This window comes from Paramisgurnus dabryanus, chromosome 3 (assembly GCF_030506205.2).
Source record: "Paramisgurnus dabryanus chromosome 3, PD_genome_1.1, whole genome shotgun sequence".
NCBI classification, from domain to species: Eukaryota; Metazoa; Chordata; class Actinopteri; order Cypriniformes; family Cobitidae; genus Paramisgurnus; species Paramisgurnus dabryanus.
Genome location: NC_133339.1, coordinates 8015310 through 8035197, shown reverse-complemented (window position 1 = coordinate 8035197; position 19888 = coordinate 8015310). Strand labels below are relative to the sequence as shown.

At 39.4% G+C, this 19888-nt stretch overlaps 1 protein-coding gene across 1 annotated transcript; it reads right to left on the bottom strand.

Annotated features, from left to right (window-relative positions):
- Positions 1-225: 225 nt before the first annotated feature.
- LOC135734224 (cytochrome P450 2K1-like) lies at positions 226-14201 on the bottom strand. Its single transcript, XM_065253144.2, has 9 exons — positions 13944-14201; positions 11721-11883; positions 6770-6919; positions 6520-6680; positions 2462-2641; positions 2211-2352; positions 1940-2124; positions 1586-1727; positions 226-1495 (listed from the first exon to the last, which is right to left on the bottom strand). Exons 1-9 carry the CDS (start codon positions 14139-14141, stop codon positions 1287-1289), a joined length of 1530 nt encoding a protein of 509 aa, XP_065109216.1. The 5' UTR covers positions 14142-14201; the 3' UTR covers positions 226-1286.
- Positions 14202-19888: the final 5687 nt, after the last annotated feature.

Sequence of the window (19888 nt, the reverse complement as noted above, 5' to 3'; positions counted from 1 at the left end):
TAAACATTCAATTACAAATCAAAGCAATAACATAATTTACATGTCTGTCTTGTTCTTTAAAAGGGAAGCAAAGAAAATTTATATTAAGCTGTTCAAAAATTAGCATTTTTTCTGTAGACACTTAACTGTGAATACATTTCTTAAGATCTAACTTCACTTTAAACTATTGAATTATTAATATTTAGTTGCATAACCATTGTTGTTAAGAACTGCTGCACATCTGTGTCAAATCAAGTCAACCAACTTCTGGCACCCAGAAACAGGTATTTTAACCCAGGATCCACAGTTCCTTGTCAATTTTTCACCCCACAAGTTTTTAATGGGTTAGAAATCAGGGGATTGAGCTGGCCACTCCATAACCTCAATCCTCTTTGTCTGGAACCAAGATTTTGCATCTTGTTTGTGTGTTTGGGGTTGTTGTCTTGTTGAAATACCCATTTTAGGGGCATTTCCTCTTCGGCAAAGGGCAACATAATCTCTTCAAGTATTCTGATGTATTCAAACTGATCCATGGTCCCTTATATAAGAGAAATAGGCCCAACATGGTAGTAGAAAAACATCCCAATACCATGATTTTTGCACCACATGTAGTTCTAAACTTAGGTTTGGGAGGAGCCTAAACATTCAGGCCTGTCAGTCATCATCATCATGGGCGTATATAAGGCAGCCTTCAGGCCTCCGCGTCCAGCTGCAATTTCGACAACAGCAAGCCAAGTTTTACCATTAATCATTAAAGCAACACCAAAGAGTTTTTTTTACCTTAAAAACCAAATGCATAATTGATCTGCATATATTTATACAGCATATATATTTTTACACCAACTTGAAATACAATTAAATTTGTTTAGACGGGGAATGTACATGTATCATGTAAAAGCTAATGAGATAATATAATAGTCTAAGGGTCTTATAATGAATGAATAATAATGTGATACAAGTGTCCAGTGGTAGCCGGTGGCTTCTCTTCCGATTGGTGCAATTTCAAATTATGTAGATTGTGTTTCTTGTCTAAATAAGTCCCTGCTGCACAAACGTCAAAAGGGTTTATGAGAAAGAGACACTCATGTTTACAAAATACTTGCAAGGCACTAACTTAACACTAAACTCTGATTACTCTGAAATTAAATGCGTATCTGGCAATCATAAACCCCTTTGAAGTGTCGGCAGCAAGCTCATGACGGGCTAAATACAGACGGGCTAAAAAAGAAGTCACTGGACCCAATGTAAGAGTCTTTATGTTTTACAATCATCAGGTATATACTGATTTAGTTACTCTGCTATTTTATTTATAACTTGAGGTTGTGTTTTTCTGCCCTATTGACTGCACACAGTTTGTGTGGTGAAGGGGGAACAACGAGACCCACAACTGGTGTGAGATCCAATTCATCTTCAGAAACTCCAGGTGGAGGAGTGAAGTGAAAACACTGAAGAAGAGAAGTGAAGAACAGAAAGAGCTCCATCCTGGCCAAACCCTCTCCTAAACAAATTCTGCGTCCTGAGAGAAAAGAAGGGAATGCGTTTGTAATGACATAATTGTTAAACAATAAGTCAAATTGATTTTGATGTGAATAGTAAAGTTTATTACCTGCAGAGAAGGGCATGAAGGCGTCACGTTTGATCAGCTGACCGTTCTCATTGAGGAAGTGTTCAGGGTTAAAAGTGTCGGGCGTCTTCCACTCGCTATCATCTCTCAAAACAGACGTCAGCAGTGGCAGAACACACGTCCCCTAGATTTCAGAAAAAAACATAGACAACATTAGTGTGCTAAATACTGGGGTCTATATTGGGTTTTGGTCTATACCCCTAATTTGTCCAAAAGCAACTGAAAAACAAATGGCAGTCGGTAAACTTAGAAAAACTAATAACAGATACTTTGGATAAGATGAGCTGGACAACAGACTGTAAAGTTTGAATATTATACAATACGAGCAAGACGGACCTTCTTGATGAGATATCCATTGAAGTTCACATCACAGCTGGTCATATGGGGCAGACTCATGGGCAATACATTCGCCATTCTCTGGATTTCATGAATCACAGCGTCTGTGTAAGGTAAATTCTTCCTGTCCTCTGTAACCGGTTCACGTCCGCCAAGCACCCTGTCAATTTCCTCATGAACGCGATCTGTGACCCAGAAGATCACACAGAAAACGTTTCATATCTTTTCTTACTTTTGTAAATATAAAGAGAACAGTTTGACCTGCTATAACCTTGTATGTGAGGATATTTGGCCATGAGCAGTAAACACCAGCGTAGCGTTGTGCCGGTGGTGATAGTGCCGCCAGCCAACACGTTGGACAAAATCATGAGCAGGTTCAGATCGTTAAACTGCGAATCTTTTTCTCCAGATTTCTGTTAAAATCACAAAAAAACATGCTTAATTATTATTTAGTGTGAGAATTAGTTTTAAACAAACATATATTAACTCAAACAATTGGTATATAAATGTATGATATTCTACCTCTGAGCTTTGTTTTTGGATGAGGAAGGCATCGACTAATCCTCTGCAGTCAAAAGGGTTTAAAGTCTCCCGCAAGCGATCCACTTGCACCTGTATTTCAGCATGGTATTTCTCCCCACTTTCCACTAGCAGTCTCCAGGTCTTCAGCAACGGCCTAAGCACTGGAAACACGTTGTAGATCTGCAGGTGGAGCCACACAATAAAGTACAACATAAACATCAGGACATAAGCATGGCTTTTCAAAATTCTGCATTTTTGTAAAATTTACAGAACAATTATGCAAATTTGTTGCAGCTTTACAGTAAATACATGTTACTACAGACAGTAGAGACATACAGAATTTGTTTTAAAGGTGTAATGTGTTTTTAGCCGCATCTACTGGTGAAATTGCGAATTGCAACCAACCTCAATTTCAAAACGCAAAGACAAGCTAACGTAGCATATAGGCTGTTTCTCAATTCCAAGAACGAAAAAAACGAATGTGACCTCAAATGTTGTGGGTGGGCTACATTCGACTGGCACCCAGACTAGCATTAATGCAGAGCTTTAGCAAGCAGCAAGTGCGCTTCATGGCACAGAGAGACCAACAGCCATAGCAAACAGCCACCAGTAGAAGATCATGCCTCGAACGTAAAGCACACTTCCTGCTTTGGATTGAATGCTAATAGTGTTGTAAATAACGTCCAGTTTCTTGCAAAAAACTGATTCATTTAGTTCACAAGACGTCAATATGTCACCAGGAGTTATGGGGGATTTCTTTTGTATTGGATATATCTGCATTTAAGCTCTCAAAGTGCGGATCCGTTAACTTGCTTGACGGAGCACTGGCGTTTCTGCAAAATATCTTCTTTATTGTTCTACTGAGGAAAAAAACATCAGATGGCGTAAGTGTTAGTCAAACTTGATTTTGAAAGTGTGCTACCGTATTCTATATTACAGTTCGTTAAATAATTTTTTGTTTGTTGTTCTTTTATTTAAATAGCCTAACCTTTATGTTGTCTAGGTCTGTGTTGAAAAAAATTTGATTCGCCGATTCTGAATCGATTTTCATATTAATCTCTAAAGATCGATCCGTAACTCAGAGGATCGATTTAATAATTAATAACTTAAACTTGTCGCGTAATTGAAATCACGCATGAGTGGAAGGACATTAAAACAACGAACATGGCGGTCAGTAACGTTGAGCAAGTGCAGGGGCGTCACCAGCCGATTTTGCCGGGGCTTTAGCCACGAATGTGTTGAGTCAAGCCCAGTGACTCCGTCATGACCTGGGCTCATTTCAGTCAGTTCACACGCCACACCTTGTATTTCTCACGCTGAGAAGTAAGAGATAAATTGTCCTGCTATATACAATTAATGGACGAGGCGTAGGCATACGCAGGGCAGTTCTGTCGAGTTCGGCTGCTTCGAGTTTTTTAAGTGTGCTCAACTTTACGCAGCACCGTAAGAACTTAACAAGCAGATGAAATCAGAGTGCCACAAGAAATCTTGCTTTACACTGATGTCATCCACTTGTCGTTTCTTGTAGTGCCTTATGAAGTCGTACACACATATTAATGCAGCCTATCAGATAATCAGGAAGAAATGATAAGTATTTTCTGGTTAAATGATATTATTCCGCTGCAAGCATGTTCGTTACTAACATGGATTACACGGTGTGGAAGTTGGATGAGACAGATCTAATGAATGCGGTAGATATAACCCATTTTTAAGCATTTTGATTTACGATTCCTGGACGAAATCATTGCCTTTGATCAAGACACTGAGAGCTAAAAATGGGGAATAAAACCAAATTCCGCTGAGCCTCATTTAAGATGCATTTAAGCATATATGCGCACGTGTGCATCGTGAATGTGCCGCCAAAAACTGCAAATCTGGAAAAATAGGAGTTTGGGAACTTACAGCAAAGCACAGATTACAACAGGTTTACTTGAGACAAAGCAAGCATTCACGGAGGTAAAGTTAATATTTTACATTATAGTGATGAAGCTGGTAGTGACGATTCTCTCAGACCAATAAGTGATCTACAGTGTTTTCGTGTCACATTTTGGTATTAGCTCTGGTCACTTGGAACCCCAATTGAGGTGTTACTAAAAAAAGTATTAGGTACTACGTACTGCCCCCAGTGGAAAAGCCTCAAAAAGTAAGCTGACCCGACCCAAATCGTGGGGAACTTTACAATGGAAAAGCGCCTTTATTAAAAGTATTGCTCTAAACAGACACATGTGTTTTGTATCACTGCAGTGTCTGTTCTCGGAGCATGCATGAGGCACGTCACTTCTGGCTACCAGTTAAATATCACATACAATTTAAAATATTACTAATCACCTACAAAGCTTTAAATGGCCTAGCACCCTCGTATATTAAAGAATTACTACCAGAATACAATCCACCACATACACTGCGATCACAAAATTCTGGCCACTTAATTATCCCTAGAATATCAAAAGTGTCTAAAGGGGGTAGATCCTTCTCATACTTAGCCCCTAAGCTCTGGAATGATTTACCAAATAATGTTCAAGTAGCAGACACAGTCGAACAAAGCACTCACATACCTCATATAGGTAATATACTTATGCCGCAATAGGTAGCCTGTCTGGATTTGAAAGGATTTTAAACCACAATACTGTATGACACTTGCATTACATGCGAACGGCCCCTACACTAATAGAATTCTGTTTTTCTCTCCATGTCTTGTCCTCGACCCCGAGGACAATGAGACAAACAGACCCAGTTCCTGCTTCTGTGAAGGTCATCACACCACTGATCTACTGGCTGTCCTTCAACGTGATGCCCAGCTGATACGCGACCAACGACCACCGGCTGAACCAGTTTAATCCGCTTAACCGCTTTCTATCCCTACTGTGTTTATATATATAAATATATATTAATCACTCACAAGGGTTTTTGTCCTTCAAGGAGTTTTCCCAGAGGGGTTTTTCTCCTAGGGGGGTTTTCATCCCCGGGAGAGTCAGCCTACTTTGGCTTAACTTAGCACTTTACTGTATACGTTACATTATTACTATGCTCGCTTGTGCAGTTTATTCTTAGCCGCTGTATTATACTTCTTATATTATCTATTGATTATTCTGTGTTCTCCCCTACATCTACTCATATAAAGCTGCTTTGAAACAATTAACACTTGTGAAAAGCGCTATATAAATAAAATTTAATTGAACTTGTTACAACTGAGGTATGCAGCAAAGCATTTGTGAAGCCACAACACCCACAACCTTGGGGCCGATGTGCTACAACAGCAGAAGACTCCACCGGGTACCACTCATCTCCACTACAAATATTAAAAAGAGACTACAATTTGCACAAGCTCACCAAAAATGCACGGCCTACCTGAGCATTGTTTCTGACCATGTCCCTCCCTTTATGACCACCATGTACCCATCCTCTGATGGCTACTTCCAGCAGGATAATGCACCATGTCACAAAGCTTGAATCATTTCAAATTGGTTTCTTGAACATGACAATAAGTTGACTATACTAAAATGGCCCCCACAGTTACCAGATCTCAACCCAATAGAGCATCTTTGGGATGTGGTGGGATGGGAGCTTTTTGCCCTGGATGTGCATACCACAAATCTACGTCAACTGCAATATGCTATCCTATCAATATGGACCAACATTTCTAAAGAATGCTTTCAGCACCTTGTTGAATCAATGCACACAGAATTAAGGCAGTTCTGAAGGCGAAAGGGGGTCAAACACAGTATTAGTATGGTGTTCCTAATAGTTTTTTTTATATTATATTAGTGCAACCAAACGCAACAACCAGACATTTTGATGCTGGGAAACCGTTTTGATAAACTTTTTGAGTTGCCGACATGTTAGAACCTCTTGGGAACAACTCCACCTCCATTGCTAAAATGTGTGCGCAGGCTATTTGACCACGTGGGCTGTAAAAGGGTCCATTATTCAGGAGATCCTAAAAAGTTACACATTGCACCTTTAATGAAAATAAATGAAACACAAGCTATTACTGCACATTTTTAAAGATGTGATCATATAAATACCACAAACATCTTAATTAAGGCTAAAATGGGAACCTGTATGGAAGCAGAGCCCAACATGAGGATTAACTGGTTTACACTGTCAACCATTTTGTTAAACTTTGGGTCCTCATATTCAAACCGATTTCCAAAAACAATAGCTGAGATGATGTTAGAAACGGCATAATGTACTGGCTGGGTTGTATCAAAAGGATTTCCTGCAAGAGATACAGAAACAAATATCAGATTTTGTTATACATCAGCACTCAAATTGGCATTTATGAACTGTACACTGTAGTTGTTATACCTTGGGAGGTCTCAAAAACTTCACGCAGATATCGCGTTTCCTGAATAATTTTCTCTTCGCTCAGTTTCTTTCCCATCCCAAAGTCTCGAAGAGTTGAGAGAGCAAATTTTCTCAGGGTTTTCCACCTATCACCATTTGTTAACTTGATTCCTTCAGAAAAAGAGCTTCTCTTAATTTGTGTTTATGACATTTACATACTGTTTGTTTGATATGTAATCTTTTACTCTGTAATAGCTTTTATAAGAGTTAAACTTACAACCAAGGTAAACAAATGATACTGATTCAATCTTTGTTTAAAGCTTTGTTTAGCTCATCCAATTTGTTTCCAAAAGCTAGTCCATACTTTAATCCCTCTATCAATAGTATGCATTGGCTGCATCTGAAGGCTTAGGCAGCTGACTTGTTGCCTCATGAGGCAACAGGTGTGTTTGAGTTCATGCGGCGCTGCGCTGACCAATCGGTGAGGTTTGCTGCTTGCAATTAAGGGAGGAGTTGAAGATGGAGCCGTCAAGTCGTGACGTGTGCACCGTGTTTCCTTTTTGAATTGAGAATGAATTAGATGGTGAATTTGTCGAAAAACAAATCTTTTAATTAAAATTGCAACCAGAGCCCTTTATATTGAATATATTAGTTGCTGTTTATACTATGGAACCGCTTTTCGTCTGCTGACTGACAAAGTCACCGATTGGTCCCTCCAGGCCGGGGATGCCCCAGGTACCACGGAACCGTTATTTGTCCACTGACTGACTACATAACCATTCATTCCCTTAGGGACACCAGAGCAGGTGCGCCTGTCCCCAGGGGTCCGCCGGTGTTCCACTCAAACGTATTTGGGGTTTCTGGGCATGTCCACCAACTGTGTAGTTTTGTCCATTGAATTAACTTAGAGTGGGATATTGCAGTATCCCACCCCCAGTTTATTTGACAGTCTCGAGAATGAGGTTTCGTGGACAAGATTTAAGCAGTTCCAAACCAATTTTCCTGTAATCAGCAGGCTCACCTGAGCCGGCTGGCCATCCTCTGTGAGAAATTCAAACTGTCCACGAACGTTTAATATTTTACACTGCAATAAATTGTACAAGGATGTGCCTTATCTCAGTTCTGGAATGGTCTGGGAGGCTGCAAATGGTGCCCCTGTCCAAGTCTCGACATCGTAGCTACAATGATGAAGATTCTAGAAAGTAGAAATTTACGTCTGAAATAAATTTTTTTCAAAGGTTTTTTATCCTTAGGGTTTTTTCCTTCCAAAAAATAAAGTTTCTCCAATAATCTTGAAACTCTGAATTCTGATAGAGCGCAGTTGTACTTAGGCAGGAGGCAGGGCTGAGATACAGCAAGTCCTTGTACAATTTATTCCATTTATAAAATACCCACTACATGGAAATTTTTGTTTTGACCCCAGGGTGTGTACACAGGACTCAGGGGGCCCTCCCGACTGCCACTGCACATTTAAAACTACTTAAAAACTGAGCTGTCCTCAGGTGTGGCCTCAGGTTGCTTCAACCAATTTATAACACTTGCCCTCGTACCTGATACCAATGATCCCCTTTACAGTTAATTTGGGATAATCTTAAATGTTTGTTCATGGACGTCCATCAATATGCTATTCTGCCTTCTTACAGTGTATTTAGCATAGTCCACGAACCTTGTTAGCCTCCTGTTTATTAATTTGACATTGGGAGTGTCCCAGGAGCAGGGGGAAAGATTTTTTGGTACTTACCTAACAGCACATAGAGTACTTAAATTTGTTCAAAACACGTGTCCACGAATATACTACACGTGGTCCACAAAATAGATTGCTGGTGGTCATTCCGTGTATGACAGGAAGTTTCCAAATGTAATTTATTCGATGGACCACGTGTATGCTTTTCATGGAAATTGTGTTACAGTATGACTACCTGCCCTTAAAATTGCCGTTTTGGACAAAACTTGACGTATTTCACCCAGCACACCCTATCGAGCACTCTCATGTTGATTAAAGGTAAAAATTGATAAAAGTTGCTCAAAACACGTGTGTCCAAGAACATAATATACGTGGTCCACAAAATTGATTGTGGGTGGACAGGTTTTTGATGACACTTGCACCCTTTCTGTACAGCCCCCGATTGTCCGTGTGGTTTGAAATTGCACACAGAGTTGCAACACATGCCCCTGGCCCACACACCCAAAGGGATAAGACCTAGGACTGAGATAAATATTTGTTATGATTTTTAATGTAGAGCTATGCTTGCCCATTCACTTGAATGACAAACACTCAGAACAGGCCTGATTTCATCCTAAAATCCATCCACATGTAAAAAATTTAAAATGCATTCAGAGCAACCAAACCCCGGGTCCCGGTTTGGGGGCCAACAATGTTACTACCAGCAAAGTTTTGGACATTCCTATCCCTGTTTTCTGGGTGAAAAAAGGGGGATCCAATGCACTCTTCATATATCAAAAGGTAAAAAGCCTTTATTTAAATATGGCTATAACATTAAAAACATATAACAGGGCAGTAACCCACGCGTAGCGGCACAGATAGCCTTCTTCAGGGTATACTGATCAAACAAACAATTTTCACTTAAAAAGTCAGCTAATCACAAACACCTGAATGACATCACAAAGGTAATGAATTCCCATATGTAAACAATACAAGAAAAGACCACTAGATGGCAATTACACTAGAGTTAGGACACCAATAAATAGAACTCTTTTAAAAAGAAAAGAAAAAACAAACAACAAAATAACAATTACAAAAAGGGACTAAAGTCAATTTCATCATTTAGTCCTGGGTATGTCATAGCCTGCAAATTATATATATAAAAAGTTTCTCTTTGTAGTAGTACTCTTAATCTATCACCACCCCTAATGTTCTTTTTAATTGTTTAAACCATCTGGGTTGCTATTATGTGCACTGTAAAAGTGTTTGGCCACTGGGTAGTCAAAATTTGCCATTTTAATAGCATTCTTATGTTCTGAAATTCTGTCTTTGAGATGCCTCTTTGTTCGGCCTGTTTTCTGGGTGTTTCACATGCAATTTATTTAATGCTTTTTGCTACTGGTTTCATGGTCTGCCTAAAAAAAGGGGTCAGAAAGAGCCCACAACCTAGGGGCCTCAACTGTTGATACTCGGGGCCCCCAGGACAAGTTGTCAAAGTTTAGATGTCGTCTGTGTTCGGGAAGTGCCCAAAAAAATAAAATGAAATATACCTGAAAAATATAGATTTGACCCTGAAGTGTTTCTGAGACTTTGATCAATGTTTTGACCCACCGACCCCGAACGAGACAGTAGGAGCGCGGAGCCCCGCCTGACCCGGGGGCCCGTGACAGACCCTTTGTGATCCTTGTGGGCAAACTGTCCCTTCCGGGGCCTTGGCATTCGCAGTCGTCCCAACTGCAATTGATTCGGCTATCAAAACAAATGACAGGAGGATGCGTTTGGCTGTTTGACCCCGGAACGACACCGGAAGGCCCCGAAACTCTTGCCTGCTCGAGCGGGGCCCCGGGAGTTGCCAACATCGGCCCCCCCTCGATCGGACCTATGGCATCCTTTTTTGGATGGGAAGGGACTTGGAAGCCGGCCCATAGGGGGCACTTTTGCAATAAATAGTGTTTCATTGGAAAAATAGTGGGTTTGGGGGCCTGGGGGCGTAGCTAGGACCCTCGCCCTGGGTGCCAATTCGGCATAATAATGTTTAGGAGAACAGATAGTGGGTTGGTGGCCCTGTGGCCGTAGCCAGGATCACCCACGCCCTGGAAGTCAATCCGGCATAATAGTGTCTAGAAGGACAGGTAGAAGGTCAGTGGTACGTGGGGGCGTGTCGGGGGAGGTCACCATGTTAAACACCCAATGGGACGAGTAGCTGACGGCAGGAATGTGCTCCCCCAGGGGTGACTCCCCTGGGCTGAACCCAATGCATATAATGCACAGGATGCACTTTTATAGGCTCGGCGTCACGCACCATGGCCCCGACACAATGAGATTAATCGGCTGTGGACGACTAACGAGTTGGTGGAAGTGGGTGGGGGGACCGAGGGTCTCCGTGGAACGAGGGCGCCCCCGGTGGTGTCCTCACGGGGCATATGGGGGGAGTCAAAAAAGGGGGTGACTTACCCCGGGTAAGCTCCTAGTGTCATCTCATAGGTTATCCTACTGACAGGAGGGATCCAAATTGGTAGTACAATCCATTGCACCGACTATGCGTCCTATGTCAATCTTTTTAAATGAAAATTCCAACGATTTCAAACTCAACCAGGTACCTACCAGCGAGGGAGCCTAGTGAAAGAGCGCCACAGCACACGCCACTTCTTGCCCCTCTGCTGTAGCCAGTATAGCCACGGCCAGCCCCGGAGTTTCAAGGTTCCCCTGTCAGGGAGGCTCCACAACCATCTTTGTCAGCATTGGGGGCTCAAAACCTTCAACCACTGCTTGACGTTAATCAGGGTGGCCAAGCTGTGCCACAGCCGATGGCATTGGAGAGCCGACCGGTTCAAGCAAGGGCTCGCCCTGTATATCTAAAGGACTTTATAACAGGCTATCACGTATAGGTTTTTAGCCATTTCTCCTCAACTATAATGTTGAAACACAATTTTTGTGAATTGTGTGATGTTAGATCCAGGTCAGCGTATTAAGGGCTGGGTTTTCTGAAGTACTGGTTTGACAATGCAAACAATTCTTGATTTTGGCTTTGCAGCTGGAGGTCGGAGGCTATTGGGTCCGTGAGGCCCGTTTAAAACCCTGGCTCGCACAGGCCCAATATTGCAAAAGCAGCTATTGTCTCAGGAGTCTCAGGAGACAGGAAGTAAGCCAAACATTGGATTCAGACGTGCCTTGATACCTTCATGCATTGGAATTAAATAACATTGAAATGTTTTTCTCAAATTACAGAGCAACAAAAAACAAACTAATAGTAATAAATTAAAATAATTTGTTTAACTGATGGTCAACATTAAAACGGTGATGTGTTACCATGTAAGTTATTGATGTCTTGGAATATGGGTGTTATGTCTCTTTCCCCAAATTCGTCAGCCTGGTTCACCAGTGCTTGTTTAACCGTCTTGTATCCGGCCAAAACCACAATCTTTTTGGGTCCAAGATGAACTTTGAACACTGACCCATATTTCTTGGATAACTGAACCGGTAAACAAGAGCAAGGAAAAAGTTTAAATGTTAAGTGACATCCATCTATTCTCCAAACCTGTCATTATAACATTACAAATTAGAAGCACTGATTTAAAAAAAAAATTGTTGGGGGAAGAAAACAAAACATAACGTGTACATTTTCAGACAAGGTGCAAATCAATATGTAAAAGTCTTCAACATGTGCTCTAGTTTTTTTATTAGTATTGCTATTATTAGTCATGATTCACTCCACCCTGTGACAGATACAAAAGAAGCAAAACACTTTGTACCCGTTTAAACATGATCCCGATTACACAATAATTCAAGTTACACAGGTATACAGGTGTTGCTTAAAACTATATCATGTGAATCTATTTAGAGAAAACAGCAAAATGCTATGCTAATGTTTGTTTATTCATCTTCTAAGCATTCATTCAAAGTATTGTTTGTCAGACATCCCCATTAAGAGGTTCTGCACATGGCACACATTATCACCTATTCAGACTGGTTATGGGCATCCAATGCACAAACAGCTGGTTTGCCAAACTGCCATTAAACATAAAAAAGAAGACTGTTATTCCCCTCAGTGGCTCCTATCGCTGTTTGGAATAAAAATTTATTAAATATTCTCTCTGCAAAAATATGAAGTAAACATATACAAATGAATCAATATTTTTTTTCCAAATATCCACACCTTGAATTAAAAGTTCAGATGGACGTTGTTTTGTTGAGTGCTTTCTTAATAAATCGCACTCTATTCAGCTCAGCTGCTTTCGAATGGAGTGGCATTTAACCATGCTATAATGGCACCATATAGTGGATTATTATTTATGTACCCTAAGAATATGATTTAGAATGTTCAGTGATGTCACAGATCTTGCCAGCCAGATTCAAACTGCTTTTGGGCGTTGGTTGGTGCTGAGCCAGAGACGGACATGCTCAGCCAACTTCACATTACCCCATTAGACAAATATTCCTAACTGCTTGCATTAGTATGTAAAAATAAATATTATGGAATATTGTGATAAATATGTGTGTTCATCAGAAAAAAAAATTCATACAGGTGAGGATGAAAAAATGATGGCAGAATTTTCATTTTGGGTGAACTATCGCTTTAATAAAGCTAAATATAAACCTTAAATTTACTTCAAATAGCAGAGCTCAACATAAATATGGATTAATCTTTATAACGAAGTTACAGAAGTTAGTCAGTCAGGAGCAGTGAGTGATTTTCTTTTCTTCTTTTCTTTTGATATTTAATTAACTTTGATGACAGACTTCATGAGGTTAGGCTTATTATAAGATTTATATTGATATATATTGAATATATAAGATATATATATTGTTTACTGTGAAAATCACTACAACATCTATGCATAGGAGAATTTTAAGCCAAAAAGACGCAAAAATAAAGTTGTTTAAGCTCTGGCTGTGCATGCGCGCTATTGGTGGGTATGATGCGCGTTGCGCTTTCAAGTTCTAGGTGGAAATCCAGTCCAACTAATAATCATACAGTAGCCTATGAAGATCACTTTAAGGATAAAAACATTGTGTTGGGTTTTGTTGCAAAAAGAAATGCAAATATTAGACTTTATTCTGTCCACAAGACAATTACTTAACACACATTCCAGCCTATATACGCTGAAATCATGTAGTATTAGCAATGTACAATTTCACTTACATCATTTAAAAGTAGACTTTCCAAGCATTATGTAGATATTTATGTGTTTTACTTTTGTTTGTTTGACAAGTATTAATAAAGGAAAAATGAAATAAAATGAATAGCATACGGCAAAGCATAATCTGTTATTGTTATTGTGGCGGCGGTGTGTCACGTGACAATCATGACGCACCGCTATGAACAGTTAAAATATTTTTAACTTACATGTAAAAGGGTTGATTTAAAAATATATATATATTCAATAGCCCTAGTTTAGTAAAAAAAATTGAGACTGTATAAAAAATGATTCAGCATCCATTTTCAGCACACAATTAAGACACCTATCCATCCTACTGGGACTGTAATAGGAAACATTTGGAAAATGAATAAAAATATAAAATCCTTCTCACATTCCAGAGGCTCACATGAAGTTGGTTAAGGTCCAGAATGTGCAGGTTTCCCACAAGTGGCAGTGGTTTGGGTCCTGGAGGTTCTTGGTCATCTTCTGGAGACCTGAAGCAGAAATAAATAACCAAAAGCAGCAGAAGAGCAGCGAGTAAAGCTCCTGTGCTGGAGACATTCAGGAGAAGTGTGTCCACTAAAGCCATAGTAAAAGAGATTTACACACAGCTGTAGTGAGTCTTCAGACTGAACAGATAAGAATTCAGCGCAGGAAATTATTTGGTCCAAAACATGGAGGAGGAGCCAGGAAAGAATTGCAGCACAAACTCAACAGCAGTAGGCTGTCAGTCGGTCCACAGTGGCCACAAAATTGTTTGGATAAGAAAAAAACATATGCATTATGGTTTAGAGTATTATTTTAATCAAGCAACATAAGCAAAAATGATGTGTGTTGAGTTGACAAGGTTGTTTGCATATAAAAATTTGCACATTTTTTGATTGTGAAACAGTAACAGTTAATGATATGATAATGATATTCTTTGCATGGCAGGGTCATAATTGCAATAGCAGGCTTGTGCACAATTCAGAATTTCAGAATTGGCCTCAATTCAATCCATGAATTCATGGCAAATTCAATTTAAGGAAATTCCACAGTCACACAACAGAAACAATCTTACATACATTGAAAGTTACTTTGGAAAACTGTTTTGCAACCATTTTAAAAACTTTGTTAAAGTAAAGCATTATGGGAAGTGAAGTCATGTTCTATCGTGTTCCATAAAATTACAATTACAAAAAAATCAAACTTAATTATTTGTTATGTGACGAGAGTTTTTAACATTAACTGCTTGGGGAAAACATATCTGACCTATACTAAAAGCTTCATTTTTAACACTTCACTTACTGTATTGACACACTACTTGAATTTCTATTGAATTACAATTCTGCTTCCTTTAATTCAAATTCGAATTTTAACTCTACACCCTGTTTTTGACATCAGTTCAAATTCAAGAATTGAATTGGAATTCACGAGGCATTCTCAATTAAATTCTGAATTGTGCACAAGCCTGCACAATAGACACTGAGGGGGACATCTCCTCCCCAATAATCAAAACTTGATATTTTTAATATACATACATAGAGCCCTGAACAAATCTCTGTACTTCATGGATCACAGCATCTGTGTAATGCAATTTTTCGCCAACCAATCTGTCTGTCAATCTTCTCCTGTACCTTGGCTTTTGCCAGGAAAGCAAAGTTTACAAGCAGCGAGACCATATAGCATTAATGAAATCTGTATACTGATGGTTATTGTGAGGTTTCTCATCATTATTTATTGCAGAGTCACAATTTATTTTGTAAAGTGAAAGCTGTGACTAATCTTGAAAATGTATTCTAATCAGAATATTAATTAAACTGATTTGATTTGGAACAGCATTGAGTTAGCGGTAAAAAGATCATGGGTTTAAATGATCTCATCCTGATTAAGTGATATGGATAAGGTATGTCTCTTGAATGCCTTCCAAGTTTTGCATAAGGTTTTGAATAAATATAACAGTTCCAGTCCTTGATTCAGATTGGTCAGTAGCTGTATATTTACTATAAATCACAGCTATGATTGCTGCTCTTAATTAAGCAATATCGCTCGAGTAGGAGTGTGATATAGCTCTATATCATCACGGCTGTGATTAGGCCAGAGGCACGAGGCCGTAGGCCGAGTGCCGGAGGCAATCACAGCCGTGATGATATAGAGCTATATCACACGACTCCGAGAGCGATATTGCTTTTATACAACAGTTCGACGGCACACGTTTGAAAAACGAAAACTAGAAAACAACAACGGAGTTATTTTAAAAGCCTCTTTGTTTGGGAACTACTTCTTCCGCCACGGATTTGAGGGCGGCCAGAATGACAGGTAAAACTTTCGGCTGCTTTGAAGGTCATAACAACTCAATGGACGGAAAAGCTGTTACTTTATATTACCGTTTCTTGGTCACAAAGTGTAGTTTTAAGATTAGTTCAGTCGAGAATATATATGTATTATATTTAAATCTGCAGTCGAATAGTAAAGATAGCGCCTGTTTGAACGTTTGCTTACTGAGATTCGGTACGAATGAGAACCAAAGCATGAGCGGACGTCAGTGTTCACTCGCCCCGCTGACCACCGCCCTCTCTGGGCTACATCTCTGACGGGGATTCCCTGGCTCTCATGTTGGCCTTGTTTGTTTATGATTGTCAAAATGAGATCAAATCAGCAGTATTTGGTGTCATGATGAAACTATTACTTGTTTTTTTATTCATATTTAGTGTCTTTTGTGTTGTTATTGTTTTGGCGCGAGGTAAAAGTTAATAAAACTATACTTATTCTTAACGTGATACGAGCACTTGATTATTATTATTAAACTTTGTTCTTGTCAGTACTATATAAAACGGTTTTTTATAAGTGTCAGAGAGATGTTTTTGCATGCTGCTTATAAATATACCAGTGGCGATATCTCATAACATGTTTTAATAGTTACGTCACGATAAAGTAAATGATCAATGTCCACATTTAAAAGCTGCGGTGCTTACCTGCAGTTCCACGGTGTTTTCGCGTTCTGATAAGAAATATAGCTCCAGAAAAAAACGAGTGTTTATATTCCTCTTTCCAAGTGTTAATCGTCCACACTAGTGATGGGTCGTTCGCGAACGAGCGGCTCAAAGAGCTGATTCTTTGTAGCGAACGAGCAGAGCCGAATCTTCAGACGCAGGCAGGGGAGCCAGCTCTTCTAAGGGAGCCGAGCCAGAAGAGCAGAATCTATGAAAAGAGCCGGACTGCAATCACTAAAATGTAGAGCCGGAGCTTGAGCCGAAAGAGCCGAATCAATGGAAAGAGCCGGACTGCCCATCACTAGTCCACACGATGTGACAAGACATTTCTCCCATTAACTTTAACATAACATCCAAGAGCGCTGATCTTTGACGGAATAATAACTTCCGATTGGGGATTCACAGACTGATTTATGAGCTAGTAAACTAATGAGACACACGGAGAGTGATTCAAAATAGCGCGTCTGTGTTTTTCCATTCAGAGATGAGCCTGCTTAGAACCTCCATTCACTAGGTGGCGGAATGATACAGTGAAAGTGAAGCGGTTACAGTGCCGTTATCAGCACAATATCGCATAGCTCTTAGCCAATCAGATTCGAGAACCAGAAAGAACTGTTGTATAATATTCTGTATATCACTGCACAGGACCCTTAGCAATGTAAACATATGTGACCCAGGACCACAAAACCAGGCATACTATGTGTTGTTATCAAAGTTAAATAAATAAGCTTTACATTTACTTGGAAAGACGAGTCCTGCCAAGGAAGTATAATTAACATTGAGAAACACTCTAGACTCACCCGTACTACTCATCTTGGACTTACCTGTTATCCTTGTTTACCTTCTGATCTCCTCTTGCAAAAGAGACATTGTTATTCTACAGCTAAGAGCATTCCTGAACTTTACATATCCAGTTTTACTCAACTATTGTTTATCTGCTTCAGTGTGGGTTTCATTCAGTCAACTTCCTGGCTCTGAGTGTGACAATCTGTGAGCTTCATTGTTATTTTTTTTTATTTATTTATGTGCCCTCATAATTTTTAATCAAAAAGGAAATCTTCTACCTTCCTCAAAACGATCTTTCTTTACATCCGGTCATTTAGTATGGCAGGTAGGCAGGGTCCAGGAAAAGATCCCAGCGATTAGCAACATGTGGAACCGCAAGTCGATTCGTGCAAGAATCGACAGCCGGATGATGTCAAAGTAATGCAAGACTGAATCACGAAATCATACGAAGGAGTTTGCTTTTAATTCGCTCTCACAGAACTTTGACGTCATCCAGCTGTCGGTTCTTGCAGCGCCGCATGAAGTCGAACAATCCTAGTTGCTACTTCCATTTTATGGAGACTTTAAAGTTGTTGAAATGAAGTCCTTAGCAATATACATTACTAATGATAAATACATTTGGTGATATATTTACGATAGGACATTTATAAAAAACATCTTAATGGCACATGATCTTTACTTAATATCCTAATGAGTTTTGGCATAAATAAGCTTGATAATTTTGACCCATACAATGTATTGTTGGCTGCTACAGTATATCTGTGCGACTTATGTCTGGTTTTGTAGTCCAGGGTCACGTATGTGATTCTGGTCAAATGTATGAAGATCTTTTTTCTTTTTACTGTGAACTGAAAGTCATCTTGACAAGTGCAAGGGAGAGTTATCTGCACTTCTGTAATCCACAACAATCCTGTGCAATCAGAGAAGGACGGAACAACAATGACAAAAGGAATCGCTGGTGCAAGACACAGATGTCTATTTTAAAAATTATTGAATAAAGGTGCACAATTACATCTTCATCAGAGTCCTGGGTAAAACACGGGCAATGAAGCCCTTAATAAGAATCATTAACAGGTGCGTAAAGGGGGCGTAGGCCACCCACAACTTTACCTACAGTAGGGAAAATAAGTATTTGACACATCAACAATTTTCAGTAAGGGGATTTCTAAGTGGCCTATTGACACAAAATTTCCACCAGATGTAGCCATCAAGCCAAATATTGAATTCATACAAAGAAATTTAAACATTTAAGTATACAAGTTGAGTCATAATAAATAAAGTGAAATGACACGGGGAACAAGTATTGAACACATGAAGAGAACAAGGTGCAAAATGGGATAGAAAGACAGGAAATCACCTGAAGTCTGTCAGTATTGAGAGAGAAACCCTGCCCCCTATCAGTACTAATGTATATCAGCTGCGTTAGTCCTAATTGATGGCCTATAAAGGCTTCTCATTACCAAGGAGCAGGGCCGGAGTGGGGCCACTTTTCAGCCCGGGAGTTTCAGGCCCAAGATCGGCCCACTTTTTCCATAGTGTTATTCCAAATTAGCACTTTTTTTCAAATTGGATAAATAAAGCAACAGTTCAGCTCTTACCATAGTTTTTATTAATATCATGGTTCAACAAATAAGGTAAAAGTTAAATAATATTTCACTTAAGATAAGAAGTTAACAAAAATATTCCTCTACACTCTAAAAAAGGCTGGGTTACTTTTTACCCATAATGGGTAAATATTGGACAGAACACATGCTGGGTTAAAAATTACCCCATGCTGGGTTAAAAATAACCCAATGTTAGGTTGTTGTTATGCAACCATGGATTATAATAACCCAACAGGTTGGTTAAAACAACCCAGCACTGGGTCAATTTTAACCCAGCAGTGTGTTCTGTCCAATATATAAAATATATAAATAACCCAGCCCTTTTTAGAGTGTATTCCATAAGGAAAGGTTGATAAATTATAAGCATTGCTAATGCTATGAGGCCGATGATTAATGCAAATAGAAATATAAAAGTCCTAATTAAAAAAGAAAACAATTTGACAAAAATATTCAATACAATATTGGGTAAATAGCATAACAAGTGATTTATAAGCTTTTTTAGGCTGGTCATTTTTGACTGGGAAAACAAAAGGTGTTATAGGATTCTGAACACAACCTGAGGGTTAAATAACTTTAATTCATATTGTTTACTCATGGCCTCCTCATTTTCAGCGGGGGACTGCTCAGAAGCTGCTTGCATAATATTTGCAAAGTCTATGAATCGCCATGTATACACAAAAGGGTAATATTTTAACAAAAAAAATGTTTGGCTTGTAAATAGTTTGACAACGGTATTAGCCAAATAATTACGTTGCTAATGCCAATCATTACTAGGCTTATTTCTCTTTAAGTTACCTGTTGTCACATTTGTTTGTCCTCTTGAAAATAAATCTGTAAGTTTGGCACATTTGGCAGCATCCTCCTCCAATGGATTTTTTCTTCAACCTGTTTTTTAGGCCCTCCTCCTCTCAGACGCGTTACGGTAGGGCCGGCCCAGACTACCGGAAAAAGTTTTATTGGACGTGCTATGGACA

Bases quoted from the DNA above. Each gene is read 5' to 3' on its own strand.
- LOC135734224 (XM_065253144.2), bottom strand. From the start codon at position 14,141: ATGGCTTTAGTGGACACACTTCTCCTGAATGTCTCCAGCACAGGAGCT. The intron at 11,884-13,943 runs GTGAGAAGGATT...TTACCGGTTCAG, and splicing joins TTCATGTGAGCCTCTGGAAT to TTATCCAAGAAATATGGGTC. The intron at 2,353-2,461 runs GTAGAATATCAT...TGATTTTAACAG, and splicing joins TCCAAAAACAAAGCTCAGAG to AAATCTGGAGAAAAAGATTC.